Source organism: Mus musculus, chromosome 11 (genome assembly GCF_000001635.26).
Source record: "Mus musculus strain C57BL/6J chromosome 11, GRCm38.p6 C57BL/6J".
Lineage (NCBI taxonomy): Eukaryota > Metazoa > Chordata > Mammalia > Rodentia > Muridae > Mus > Mus musculus.
This window is the reverse complement of record NC_000077.6, coordinates 32,225,213-32,237,548: the sequence shown is the minus strand read 5'-3', so window position 1 is coordinate 32,237,548 and position 12,336 is coordinate 32,225,213. Positions and strand designations below refer to the sequence as shown.

The window sequence follows — 12,336 nt, the reverse complement described above, 5'->3', positions numbered from 1 at the left end:
TGTGGACAAGAGAATGCTGTGCTTCTGCTGGAGCCGTCCAGCCCATGCTCCAAGCACTCCAGTGTCCCTGTGTTCATGTGCCTACTGCCTAGCAAAACCGTGGTCTCCAAGTTTAGTCCTTCGATCTCTCCTTGGTCTGCAGGTCTTCCAGTTGGCAGCTCACCTGGTATACTGGGGCAAGGCTGTCATCATCTACCCACTGTGTGAGAACAACGTCTATGTCATGTCTCCCAATGCCAGTGTGTGTCTGTAAGTACCAGTGGCTGCCAAAAATCTGGAATCTGGAGCTAGAAAAGCCCAGCAGGACCTTTTAATGGCGAATGGCGCCCCCAGTGGCCAGGCCTCAGTGGCTTTGAATCCATGAGGCCAGATCTCACTATATCCTGATGCTGCCTGCCCATATCGTGCTCAGATGCAGATCACAGTCTGGTTTGGTGTTGCCCATGGTACAGCCATCTCTCCTTGGCTGAAATCAGAGGGGTTCTGTGGTTCCTGCCACGTCTTAAGGGACAGTATAATTCTGCCATCTGAAGGCCTGTTGCATCACCATACTATATTCTGTTGTCATTATGCTCACCCAGATGGTTGCTGTGAGTATGGGAAGGGCACTGACCATGGCTGTCTGCCCCAGGTACTCCCCGCTAGCTGAACAGTTCTCCCGGCAGTTCCCGTCCCATGACCTGCCATCTGTCCTGGCCAAGTTTTCCTTGCCTGTTTCTTTATCGGAGTTCAGGAGCCCTCTGGCTCCCCCTGCACAGGAGGTGAGTCATTAGAGCCCCTGTGTAGCTTACAAGGTAGACTGGGTATAACTGCCTGCCTAGTGGCCCCTGATTCAAAGGCTCTTAGCATTGTTTACCTTTGTGCCATGGTTTGGGGGATTTACTAGCAAGCACTGCAGGCTTCCTCACCATGGGCATCCTTAGGACTAGGACTGGGACTGGTTTATGTTTGTCAGAAGGGCATTAGCTTTTCCTGGGCTGGCAGGATTCCCTGTGCTGCCTCTGGGGCAGGGGCTTCTCACAGGTGGAGGTACCGACAGCTTTGCTCTCACTAAGCCTGGGCCCTGTTTTCCAAGGCAGTTCAGTTCCTGTATCCCTTCCCCTGGGGGCTTAGGAACCATGGGATCTTTGTGTGGAATCCTATGTTGCTGGGCCTAGAGTCCTTTTCCTAAGAAGACCTACAGTGTCAGGCTAGGGTTGAGTCTTGGATGGGGGCCCTGAGTCAGGACAAAGGCTGGTGGCAATTAGAGGCTGGTTGTGGTGGGGGTGCTTCTCAAGGTGTGGGGGATGAATTTGCAGTGGGCTGTCAGTCACTTCTCACTGCCCCATGCTCAAGAGATGGTGAGATGGTGACTTGGAGTCAGAGCAGCTTTGCCCCTTCCCTGTGTTAAGTGCTTTGAGCTCCGAGGGAAGCTAGGGAAAGAGCACAGGTGTCAGAGACAAGCTGGGTGACCTCCATGGTTTATCTTCAAAAGCAAAGTATTTGCTTTAATAGCTGCCAGATACACTGGGCAAAACCAGTCCTCAAAATCAAATACTTCCCCTTCTCAAATTGTGAATGGGAATAAGATCCTGGGTTTTTAGCTCATTTACATGCTGAGTGTGCCAGAGTTCTAAAGCTGCCTTTCACTGAGCCCTTCGTTTCCAGGAAGGGAGCCAGGAAGATGAAAGATGCACTTTGCCTCTGCACCTCCCTCCTCTCCCCCAGGCAGCTCTCTGGGGGGGAGGGCTTGGCAGTGCTCCCATCCCAGCAGAAACTTCCCAGTTGTCTGGATAACGGCTGATCTTCCAGGCCGTGTCTGAGCAGCTGCTTCAGGCCTTGTCAGGGGCCTGGGATAGAGCTGTTTGGTTTGCCACATCCCAGAGACATACTGTCTAATGCTTATAATGCTTTTGTGTTTTATTTTTTACATTTTGTGTTACAATACCTTCAATTCTTTAGAATTCTATTTGGTTTTGACCATGATTAGTATGTATAACTTCCTCCCCAGTAACCCAGCCCCCTTCCATGAGTGACCTGGGCAGCAGCTTTTCTGGGCCTCTCAAAGATGTGAGCACTGGTTCTGTGTTCACACACCTTGCTGCTTGGTGTCTGTGCCTGAGAGATACTTAAACATTGGTGCTGGGTACTACCTGGCACTGGGCTCCATTGCTGTGGCCCAATGCTCATAAGGAAGAGCCATTGGCTTCATGTAGTAACAGCAGGTCCCCTTCCTGTTTCCAGTTGGAATCACCTGTCTTCTTGAAGTAAACTCTGAGGTAGAGCCAAGGACTCACATGACAGTTTCCTCTCTGAACTCTGTGTGGGCTTGCCTAGCAGTGGACTGTCTGACAGCAGCAGGTCTTAGTGGCAAGGACAGATCTGGCTCTAGGGAAAGTTGGCTCAGAGAAGGGAGGAAACCCAGGCGTGTGTTGGGAGTTCTGGCCCTACTGTTTTCCCTGGGGTATGCTGACCTTGCAGAGCTACCCAGCAGTTGAGGGTCCCTTCTTCCTAACAGGAGGCCTTCCCGTTTAGGTACTGGGGCTGCTAAGGACCATGTCTCTCTTATTCCCCAGGAATAGGAATCTGTTCTTAAGGCTTGAGTCAGGGAACCAGCCCATCTGCTGACTTACTTTGCTCACTCACAGACCCAGCTCATCCAGATGGTGGTGTGGATGCTGCAGCGCCGGCTCCTCATCCAGCTGCATACCTATGTTTGCCTAATGGCCTCACCCAGCGAAGAGGAGCCCCGACTGCGAGAGGATGATGTCCCCTTCACAGCCAGAGTTGGTGGCCGCAGCCTCAGCACACCCAATGCTCTAAGCTTTGGCTCCCCAAGTAGGATCCCCTTCCAGGACATCTGTCTGGTAATGGGGGGCTGGGAGACTTTGGTGGTGACATCCAAGAAGCCTGGGTACTGTTGGAATAAGAGGTGTTTTTACATGTCTATACTCACCTGCCTGTCCCTCCTGTCTCCCCTGTACTGCCATGGGTCTGAGGGGGAGGCTCCTTCCCTGAGCAGCTAGCTGTAGTCAGGAGCATCTTTTGCCCACCGCAGCGCAGCTGGACTCTTCCACTGCAGCCTGGGCTCAGAGCAGGGCCTCATATTGTCATCCCAGAGACCACAACTGTCTGGTGTTGGGGGCCATATACCTTGACCTGTTTAGTGCTAGCCCATGTTGGCTGAGGTGGAACAAGACACCTATTCCTGCTGTGAGGTGTGATGGGTGTGCAGTATGCTTTCATTCTGGGTCCTTGAAGCTACTCTTATAGGGTAGCTCCTTGCATTCCAGATTAGCCACACAGTAGGCACTTGGTGGTGGGTTGGCAATGAGTTCATGCATGAGGACAGATTGTACAGTTGGGCACCAGCAGGAGAATGTGGCAGTGGTCCCAGGCTCTGGATGCTGGCAGTGCCTTTGGTGCTCCCATCTTTGTACACTGGAATCCAGCTGGCCTATCCCAACCCACAGCCAGCAGTGACGACATGACCCTTACCAGCCCCAGTATGGACAACTCAAGTGCTGAGCTGCTCCCCAGTGGGGACTCACCACTGAACAAGAGGATGACAGAGAACCTGCTGGCTAGCCTCTCAGAGCATGAGCGGGCTGCTATCCTCAATGTGCCTGCAGCCCAAAACCCTGAGGACCTCCGCATGTTTGCCAGGTAGGGAGCAGATGACTGAGTGGGAAAGGGGGGGGATTGTGCATGGGAGCACTGGTAACCCTCCCACAGCTCCAGGGAAGTGGTGGGTCTCTCCCAGGGTTAGTGTGTGGCACAGCAGGAGCTCTGTCCTGTGTAGGGATGGAGGCTCTGGTACAGCCCCTCGGTCTAGTGGGCGCTTACTCAGTCAGTACTTCTGGATGTTCCATGTCACTGCTCTCAAGTTCCGACGACAGACTTGGTTCGGCAGGACTATGTCCTGATTGTTGGCCCTGGGGGGAAACTAGGGCCCTGTGCCATAGCAGCTTGATGCCTGTCATGTCCGTCCTGCCTTAGGTGATGGAAGGGCATGTTGTTATGAGAGAGGTCAGGTTGTCCTTCTGTTTGAAGAAACACTGCAGTCTGTTGGAGGACTTTGCAGCTCTAAGTGCTAAGTGCTGATCCAGGCCTTTCTGTACCCTGGCCTTCTTTGTGCTGGACTCAACTGCAGAAAGCTCCCTAGAGTAGATTGCCCCAGTGCCGTGGAAGAACAGAAAGAAGCGCACTCCTCCCTTCAGTAGGGTTCATGCTCAAGTGTCTCTGAGTCTGCACAGCCATGCTGCTCTGTGGACTCTTTAGGCCCTCCACCATCTGTCACTGGGGGGGGGGGGGGGGGGGGGGAGGAGGATATGCTCAGACCTCATCCCATAGCTCTATACAAGCCTGCAGGCAGTTTGCAGACTCACCCACCAGTGGCTGTCCTCAGTAGTATTGGCCTTGGGCTAGGCTCATGCTGTCCTGTCCCCTCCAGGCTCCTTCACTACTTCCGTGGCCGCCACCATCTGGAGGAGATCATGTACAATGAGAACACTCGGCGCTCCCAGCTACTCATGCTCTTTGACAAATTCCGCAGTGTGCTGGTGGTGACCACCCATGAGGACCCTGTTATTGCCGTCTTCCAGGCACTGCTCACATGAGCCCGGGCAGCATGCCTGTGTGTGGATGGAAACAACCTCCCTTCTGCCGCAGAGTTCCTGACTGGCCTTAGGAAGATAGGCAGCCCCAGCCCGGTCGGTCTGGTCAGAAGCAGCTATGGGGCAGCCATGGTTGGGCTTTGTGATTCTCTTGAGACCTCACACTTGCCTTGTAGTTAAGGATGACCTTGAACTCCTGATCCTCCTGCCTCTGTCCTCCAAGTGCTATGATTACACACGCGTGCCATCAATGTCACTTGTAAAAAATATATTTATTTTTATTTATGGTTTTGTGTGTATGTGTGCCCTCAGAGGTCAGAAGAAAGCATGCCTTGGAGCTAGAGTTACAGAGGTTGTGAGCCATTGGGTGTGGGGCTGGGAACAGCAGAAGAGCAGGAAGCACTGTTAACCATTGCTCTCTCCTACCCACCAGCCTCCCTCTTCAATCTGGTCCTTACGGCAGCTTAATATTGCTGAGCTGGAGAAGGTCTTCCAGGATGTGACTTTTTTTTTTAAAGATGTATTTATTTAACGTATGTGAGTATACTGTTGCTGTCTTCAGACACCAGAAGAGGGCATTACATGCCACCATGTGGTTGGTGGGAATTGAACTCAGGACCTCTGGTTAAGAGCAGGAAGTGCTCTTAACCACCTAGCCATCTCTCCAGCCCCCAGGATGTGTCTTCAGAGTCCAAGTCCTTTCTTTATACACATACAGGTTATGTCCTTGTCATCCCTTTCCGGCCGGTCCCTTGTGGAGCTGCCCTGGAAAGTGTCTAAACACACCTGTTCAGCTCATTCTGTTCCTAGGTGTATACACCTGCACGTTGATGTTTTTCCTCTCTGTTGCCATACATACTGGGTAACCCAGTTTCCTGACCCGGATAAAGAATTAACTGCATGAACACAAATTCTGGCTGAGACTTGGGGACAGTTCTCTAAAAACGGGATATTTATTTTACTTTTGAACAATTAAAAGCCCCTCAGAGCAGGCTGTTTGCTGAGGCTGATCCATCTGTTCAGCCACTCTGTCTACCACACTGACCCATGGGCTGCCCTGGACATAGAAGCGCAAGGGCTTCTGTGTCCACTCCCCTGCATGACCAATACCTATACGGGCTGCTGCCACCACCACAGCTGGGCTACTGGACTCCAGAGGGCCATGCTCCAGCCACACAGCATCATCTTGAGCCAGGTCTCGCTGGTCAAAGCTCTTATCAATGGCCAGGGCCTGGCACAGCTTGGAGGGACCACTACAGAGTTCACGGTCCTTGAGGGAACGGCCGACAGTGCTTTTTCGGAGGGAGTTACGAAGCTGCCGCATGGTCTCCAGGCCCTCCAGGGGCTCTAGTGCTCTTAGCAAGACACAAGCCCCAGCCCCTGTGGGAAAGACAGAAAGCTTGGCAGTAAACCTCAAGCCTCCTGCCATGCACACCCAGTGTTGTAGAGGTATTGCTGTCTTCCTGCATGTACAAACCACATCCACTGTATCAGACCCCTCTGCGTCCCCCTTCTCTATAGCATGGCCTAGGCTGCTAAGCCTTCCCTGAGTACCTTGGGAAGCCTCCACTCCTGGAAACTGACAGTGAGACTCCCACCACTGCCCTCAGAGCCAGAACTGTGATCAACTAGTGTGGGCGAGTCTGGCATGAGCTTCCTCTTTCTGGAGCTTCCCTAAATCCTTTTTTCTTTCTTTCTTTTTTTCTTTTATACTGTGTCTCTGTGTGTATTCTTACATGTATCTATGTGCTCTGAGAGGATCCCAGGAGTTAGGAGTTATGGGCAACTGCTTGATATGGGATCTGAACTGGGACCTTCTGGAAGAGCTGTAAATACCCTTAACCATTGGGTCATCTCTGTAGCCTGCTAGTCTTAACTGACAGTGGCTATGAGGGTGGCAGAGGAAGCCCCAGAGAGCTAGTACCTTTAGGGTAGAAGGCATGCCACTCTGCTAGAAAATAGCAAGTCTCAGACCTAATCCAAATATGACCCAGGTCAGGAAAGCCCGGAGGATCCAGTCCTCTGAACCCCTCCTAGCTCACCACAGGGGACTTCTCTCATTTCAGGGAGAAGCAGGTTACAGAGTGTAAGTACTGGATACATGGTCGCTACTCCAGTCCCCAAGAGCCACCTTATCACCTCACCTTATCCTGGCTCCTTCTCATCTTCATGCAGACACCTTTGATCCCCATGTCCTTGCGGAAATCTGCTACACATGTGCTCTAACTCGGCATCCTATGCTCTGCTCTGTTTGGACTTTCAGTCCTCATCTTCCCACGTCCTGAGCACCCACACCTGGCCTGTCCATGACATCCATGTCCTTAGCCTCTACTCAACATGGATGGCCCTAATCAGGACCCTTGTGGTCCTGGAGGATTTCATCTGTATGTTCATTCTTGCCTCTGCCTTGTCCACCGTGTCCAGGGAACCTCCACTAAAGCTGTCTATGGCCAGAAGGCCTATGTGGTTACCACAGGGCATCCCTGCCTTCCACCTGCTAGATGTTAGTCAGTCATGATATTCAAATACGTCACCAAACATTGCATCCCCAGTGGGGGGCAGAAGTGTTCCTGGCTGAGAATAGCTGAGCTAGATCCCATAATAGGATTTTTGGCAGGTTCCTGTATGAGCACAGCTTACCCAAAACCAGGCTCTTTCCACTTCCCTACCCTCCATCTCACTCCAAATCTAACCCAGGATCAAAAACATCACGCTAAACTCCGTGTAGCCTTGGCTACTTTACCAGCCGCGCCCACCCTTCAAGAATAGCCAACACTCCTGAAATCCTAACTTGGCCCCTGACAATGGCACTTTCTTACTCAAATGCCTGTCTATCCAAGTCTTTCGGGGGGCTGGCCAGCTGCTAGACTGTCTGTTCCCTCAAGCCCAGCACCACTAACCTTGACTAGAGACATTCAAGCAGAAGTACATGCCATAGATGAGGTACACATACAGGGTCCCAGGTTTCATGAACATGCCACGGTTCCGGGGGGTCTGCCGGCCACCTCTTGAGTGAGCAGCTTCATCTTCTGGCCCCAAGTATGCCTCAGTCTCCACAATGCGCCCACGGAGTTCTGTTCCATCAGCGAGTCGCCGGACAAGAACCTATGGGCAGTGAGTCTGCTCAGCTCAAACAGGGGCCAGCCCACCTGGACAGTCCCCACCTAGACCTCATTTAAACTCAGGATGTACCACAGGCATCCAGGCCCAGCCAGACCCAGCTACCTGGCTTCTCCATTCTGCCTCTTGTGCTTTGGCTGAGAGCCTGAATGCTGATGTTAAGGTCACCAGCCCCTCCTGACCAACTCTACTTATTTACTAAGGGTTCTAAGCCCACCTCAGGATTCATTTGGAGTCATAGTGCAGATTGACTTCCAAGTCCCCTCAGTAGTGTTCTCTCCTCCCGACATCCTCTCCCAGAATTCCCTTTAGAGAACTTAGTGAGAAACAGGGCCAGCTGGTCCAGCCATGCAATGCCTTGCTTGGACTATGATCCCAAGAATGGCCAACAGTCTTAATTCAGCCAAGGCTTGTAGAAGGATTTCAGCATCCAACCGTGTCCATTCCTTCACAGGTTTGAGGGATTATTTGATTAGAAGGCACCTTCTTCTCAGCCCACGTAGACCCATGGTGCCTCAGGGTCAGCTGGTAACAGGCAGGGTAGAGGAAAAGAGGTGGCCAGTGTTTGTCATGGAAGCCTGGAAACACTGGAGACAGGGGTGAATGTTTTAGGAGAAAAAGGCCAGCAAGCATTCCTTCACTAACTACCTACATGCTCCCATGTCTCCAAGGGCCAAACTGGGAACCCCACCTCAGCTTCTCGAGGGACCTCCTGGAGCTTTTCTGGCAGAGGGTCTAGAAAAACAACATGCTGAGCAGTCCACAGTCGTCTGCTGTCCTGGCAGCCCACTGCAGCGAACCTTTTACTGGGCTTATGACCCACATCTGGGTTTTCCTTGACCGAAGGGATACACAGGCGAGAATACCCCTTTCTCTGCCAGACACCATCTTGTCTACCAGTGTGGGTTCAAGTGGGCATGACAGGGGCCAGCTGATGTGCCAGGAAGCTGAGTAGAGGTAGGCAGATGTGTAATGGTGGTGGTAGTGCTGTTGGGCCATCCTTGAGCCCTTGACCTGAACCTGAGATAAATCTGCACCATGTTTTATATCATAGCTGTTGAAGGAACACAGATCCCTGCAGCTTAAAACATCCTGAGAACAGAATCTCGTCCCTTCTCTAGTAGGTCAGGGTCTGTTCCTGGAACTCTTAGCACCAGTTCTAGCAAAGAAACTGGCTGTCCTTGGCCATGGTCCCATAAAGGATAGCTTGTTAAAGGGAAAGGTAGGCCAGCGAACCTCTAACCAGAGGATCCAGCTTAAGCTCTAGCACCCCGGAGTAGTGGGATTTAGATGAACCTGGCTAGCCCCATGAAGTGGAGAGGCTCAGAAGGTGACAGGCTGTACTGTAAGCCACACCAGGCTGGGCCTGGGGTAGTCCCCACTTCTACTGCAAGCATGACTGGCATAGCCCAGATCTTGGGCCTGTACTGAGCCTTGGGTACTGAACTATGCAGTGAAGAGGCCAACTCTTTCAAGTGACTCAAATGCTGGCTGCCTAATGGTGTTCCTGGCCCCAGCCATCAGGGAACAGGGTAGGCAAGAGTGGTCCCTCACAGATGCTGGGGCCAATACCCACCAGCAGTCCTTGCAGGCAACCTGTCCTAAGGGGATTTCAGATAGAACAGTCAGTTTTTTCCCTGATGGATAAGTGTAAGAACATACCTCTAGCCAAAGCACGACAGTTGCCAGAAGCCCTGCTGCCTCCATCATGGGACACCTCTATCAATATTCTCATTCTCTGCAGTGACCCTAGATAATAGTCAAACTATTTGGCTCATATGGGCAAGGCAGCTACCTATGCACACACAAGGAAGGCCAAGACAGAGATGAGACCTAGTAGTAACAGGACTACAGTTCCCGGAACCTGCTCCAGTATTACGTTACCTGTCCCAGAAATGCACGGGCTAGGGTGACTGCTGGCTGGTCAAAAAACTCTGGTCCTAGCCGGCCAGAATGGTCCTCTGGGCTGGAGAAGTAGATACTCCGCCGGAGGCCCGGGGTCGACAGGAGTCTCTCTTTAGGGGTCTGCTGCTGCTCTGAATCTGCCAGTCGCTGCTTTTTTTGCCCAATCTTTCGGGAAAGCTGTAATGGGAAAACAAAACAAAACAAAAGAAGTGTCTGCCTGCCTGCCTGTTTCTCTGTAAAGTGGGGTGCCTGTTGGGAGTCATTCTAAGGCATACCGCCTCAGGGGACCTTGGGACTAGGTGTAGGTAATGACAGGCTGCTAGTGGTGACAGGATGGGTGGGCATTCTCTGCCCACACCTGCTACACATAGGGGAGACATGGATAAGGAGCATTAGAAGGTGGGTGCCTGAGTCCAATACAAAAGAGCTGGTTTTTCTGATTCCCACCAATCACACCATCTCCAAGGAAACTTGTTTCTGGAACCTGGTTCTTTGTTCCTAATCCTGGCCAGGAATTAAAATACAGTCAGAACCTGGGCAGGGCCTATCAGAGAAACATACTGAGTTTGTCTGGGCACTGCTCAAAAAATAGGTCACAAGACCACCTTGTTACTGACAAGACCTGACACACAAATGGGCATGCATGGAGATGACCATCTGCCTGGTCCCATTCTGAATGCTCAGGGTAGAACCCTGCTGGCCCCCAACTGTCCTTTGACTGTTTGGATATTAGAACAACTAGGAACAGGGACAAAAAGTCTATGGGTCTATAGGACCAGTAGGCACTAGTCTACCAAGTGCCGATAAACAAAGCAAGGAAATCTGGCCACATCCTTCAGCTATTGTGGTACAACAGGAGGGGATTAAAAGGACAACTGGGCAGTGAACCTGGGGCCAGGGCCAAGACCTGTCTTCAGTCCACGCTGAGCTGACTAGTTAAACAGCCATTACTCTTTTAAAGGACAGGGTCCCATGTGGCCTATGCTGGCTTTGAACTCCTGATTTTCCTGCGTCCATCGACTTCACAAGTACAGGCGTGCGCCACTACGCCGGGGTAAGACCCATTATTTTTATCTGTTGTGCTGACATCCAGGTTGGACTGAAGCTGCCAGGCTGCCGGGAATGGATGCTGACGTGACCGTCTCTGCAGCCCGACCCACTGTGCCAGCTCGCCGTGGGCTCAGACTCCGCGACGCGGCGCCCCCTCTCACCGGCGCTGGCATCTGGCCGACCTCATGATATCCGGTCACTAGGGATCCTGCTCTGGCATTCCCTGGGCGGCGGGCTCGTCCAAGAAATGGAGGCTGCTCGGTGTCGGGGAGCAGGGTCACGGACACCGGTTTTAGGGCTCCTCTGCCCGGGCGCGCACTACCACCGCGCGCGGGCATCTAGTCGCCGCCAGCACAGGCCAGGCCACCGGAAGCGCGGAGAGGGCGGGGACTGGAACCTGCGTCTGCGCAGAAGGCATGTAGCGCGGGGGTGGAAGGAATCTGCAGAAGAGGCGGAGCGAGGACTCTAGGGGCGGGACAGGGCGGGGCGAGTGTAGAAACCTTTCACCAGTAGGATTGGAACCCAGGTTCTCTAGATCTGGTTCTGTCCCAATGGCCCGATTGCCATCAAGACATCCTCTCTGAACCCGGACTGAATTTTCAAGGGTCCCGGACCAGAAGGCTCTGCCTTGGGATAGGGTGGGCCACAGAGGGTGTGTTGGGTGTTGTAGAGAACAAACATGAGGCCTTGGGAATCTCAGTCTGAATTCTGATCCTAGAACTGTCCTTCCCCAACCTTATCTCTGAATGGTGGAACTGACAGCAAGTGGATGCCTGCCCCATCTGGAGGCCCCTACCCTGGATCATCACAGATGATAGGTGGAAGGAAAGGGAATTCTGTCTCTGCAGTGAATCCCCACTTACATCCCTGGACCCCTAATGCCTGGAATTGCTACGAAGAGGGCTTACCACCTAAGCTGGAAGGCAGGACCAGGGCTGCAGGAGCTGAGCGGGATAACAGTTCCTGGCATCTCCTAGTGATTATTTCTCTGGGACCTAGGCTTGCCACCCACCCTATCTGTAACCTTTCAAATGAGGTTGTGCACCCGTACTCCTCGAGTGGGAAGTGACTGACCCAAAGGAAGGGATGATGGGAAGGGAAGTCTTGGGATAGGGTAAGCTGCTCCCTTCCCCCACTTCACTCACTCTCTTCTACCATTCCAGGAGTGATGTGGGTCTGAAGGGTTTCAAAGCAGATACAATCCTACTTTCCCCATTCACACTGCCTTATTAAAACCTTTCAGGGCTTGTCAGAGCTGTTTGATTTCTGAGACCCTGGCATCTAGGACTAGACAGAGCCAGAGGCCATATGCTTGTCACTGCTATATGCTCAGTCCTTAACTGAGCAAGGCACTTAGCCTAAGGACTCTGGTCCCCAGCTGCAACTCTACTGGCCAGCTCCGGGACTGAACTCTGGGCCTGGCTGGGGCTCAGCCATTCCCTCTCATGGGCCTCAGCTAGGACTTCCTGGGGAGGGAGCGGCAGCCTCTCTGCCTGCCTGCTGCCTGCTGCCTGCTGGAAGCAGTCCAGCTGTTTGTGGCACTCTGTGCAGTTTCTGGGGCTGGGGTGGGGGCAATATGTTGTAAATTTGAACTACCGAGGTTGGCCTTATCCCTCATAGCCATTCTGTCTAAACAATGCCTCTCTTTTCCTGTGAGAATAATGCC

General features: G+C 52.6%; 2 protein-coding genes across 5 annotated transcripts in view, besides 3 other annotated features; one reads left to right on the top strand and one right to left on the bottom strand.

Annotated features, from left to right (window-relative positions):
- Nprl3 (nitrogen permease regulator-like 3) overlaps positions 1-5,586 on the top strand; it is a 35,745-nt gene extending 30,159 nt beyond the window's left edge. For all 4 annotated transcript variants that reach the window (NR_104306.1, NM_001284360.1, NM_181569.3 and 1 more), the window contains 5 exons: positions 143-249; positions 632-761; positions 2,628-2,817; positions 3,453-3,645; positions 4,433-5,586. Coding sequence is in view for 3 of the 4 variants with exons in the window: in NM_001284360.1 (NP_001271289.1) it covers positions 143-249; positions 632-761; positions 2,628-2,817; positions 3,453-3,645; positions 4,433-4,598 (786 nt within the window). In the remaining variant the exon portion in view is untranslated. The remainder of the gene's footprint in view (positions 1-142; positions 250-631; positions 762-2,627; positions 2,818-3,452; positions 3,646-4,432) is intronic.
- Positions 1-6,246: part of a biological region, named in NCBI's record as "alpha-globin locus regulatory region", that runs on past the window's edge. NCBI's record gives its function as "regulatory_interactions: Hba-a1 | Hba-a2 | Hba-x | Hbq1a | Hbq1b".
- Positions 446-1,045: a DNAseI hypersensitive site, noted in NCBI's record as "HS-39 or HS C-39; constitutive site; the nucleotide coordinates are approximate for this feature". NCBI's record gives its function as "chromatin accessibility in MEL and NIH3T3 cells {active_cell/tissue: MEL | NIH3T3}" and the evidence as "EXISTENCE:in vivo cleavage assay evidence [ECO:0001075][PMID:8838797]".
- Mpg (N-methylpurine-DNA glycosylase) lies at positions 4,847-11,044 on the bottom strand. Its single transcript, NM_010822.3, has 4 exons — positions 10,832-11,044; positions 9,600-9,797; positions 7,496-7,700; positions 4,847-5,975 (listed from the first exon to the last, which is right to left on the bottom strand). Exons 1-4 carry the CDS (start codon positions 11,006-11,008, stop codon positions 5,554-5,556), a joined length of 1,002 nt encoding a protein of 333 aa, NP_034952.2. The 5' UTR covers positions 11,009-11,044; the 3' UTR covers positions 4,847-5,553.
- Positions 5,647-6,246: a DNAseI hypersensitive site, noted in NCBI's record as "HS-45 or HS E-45; erythroid MEL cell site; the nucleotide coordinates are approximate for this feature". NCBI's record gives its function as "chromatin accessibility in MEL cells {active_cell/tissue: MEL}" and the evidence as "EXISTENCE:in vivo cleavage assay evidence [ECO:0001075][PMID:8838797]".
- Positions 11,045-12,336: the final 1,292 nt, after the last annotated feature.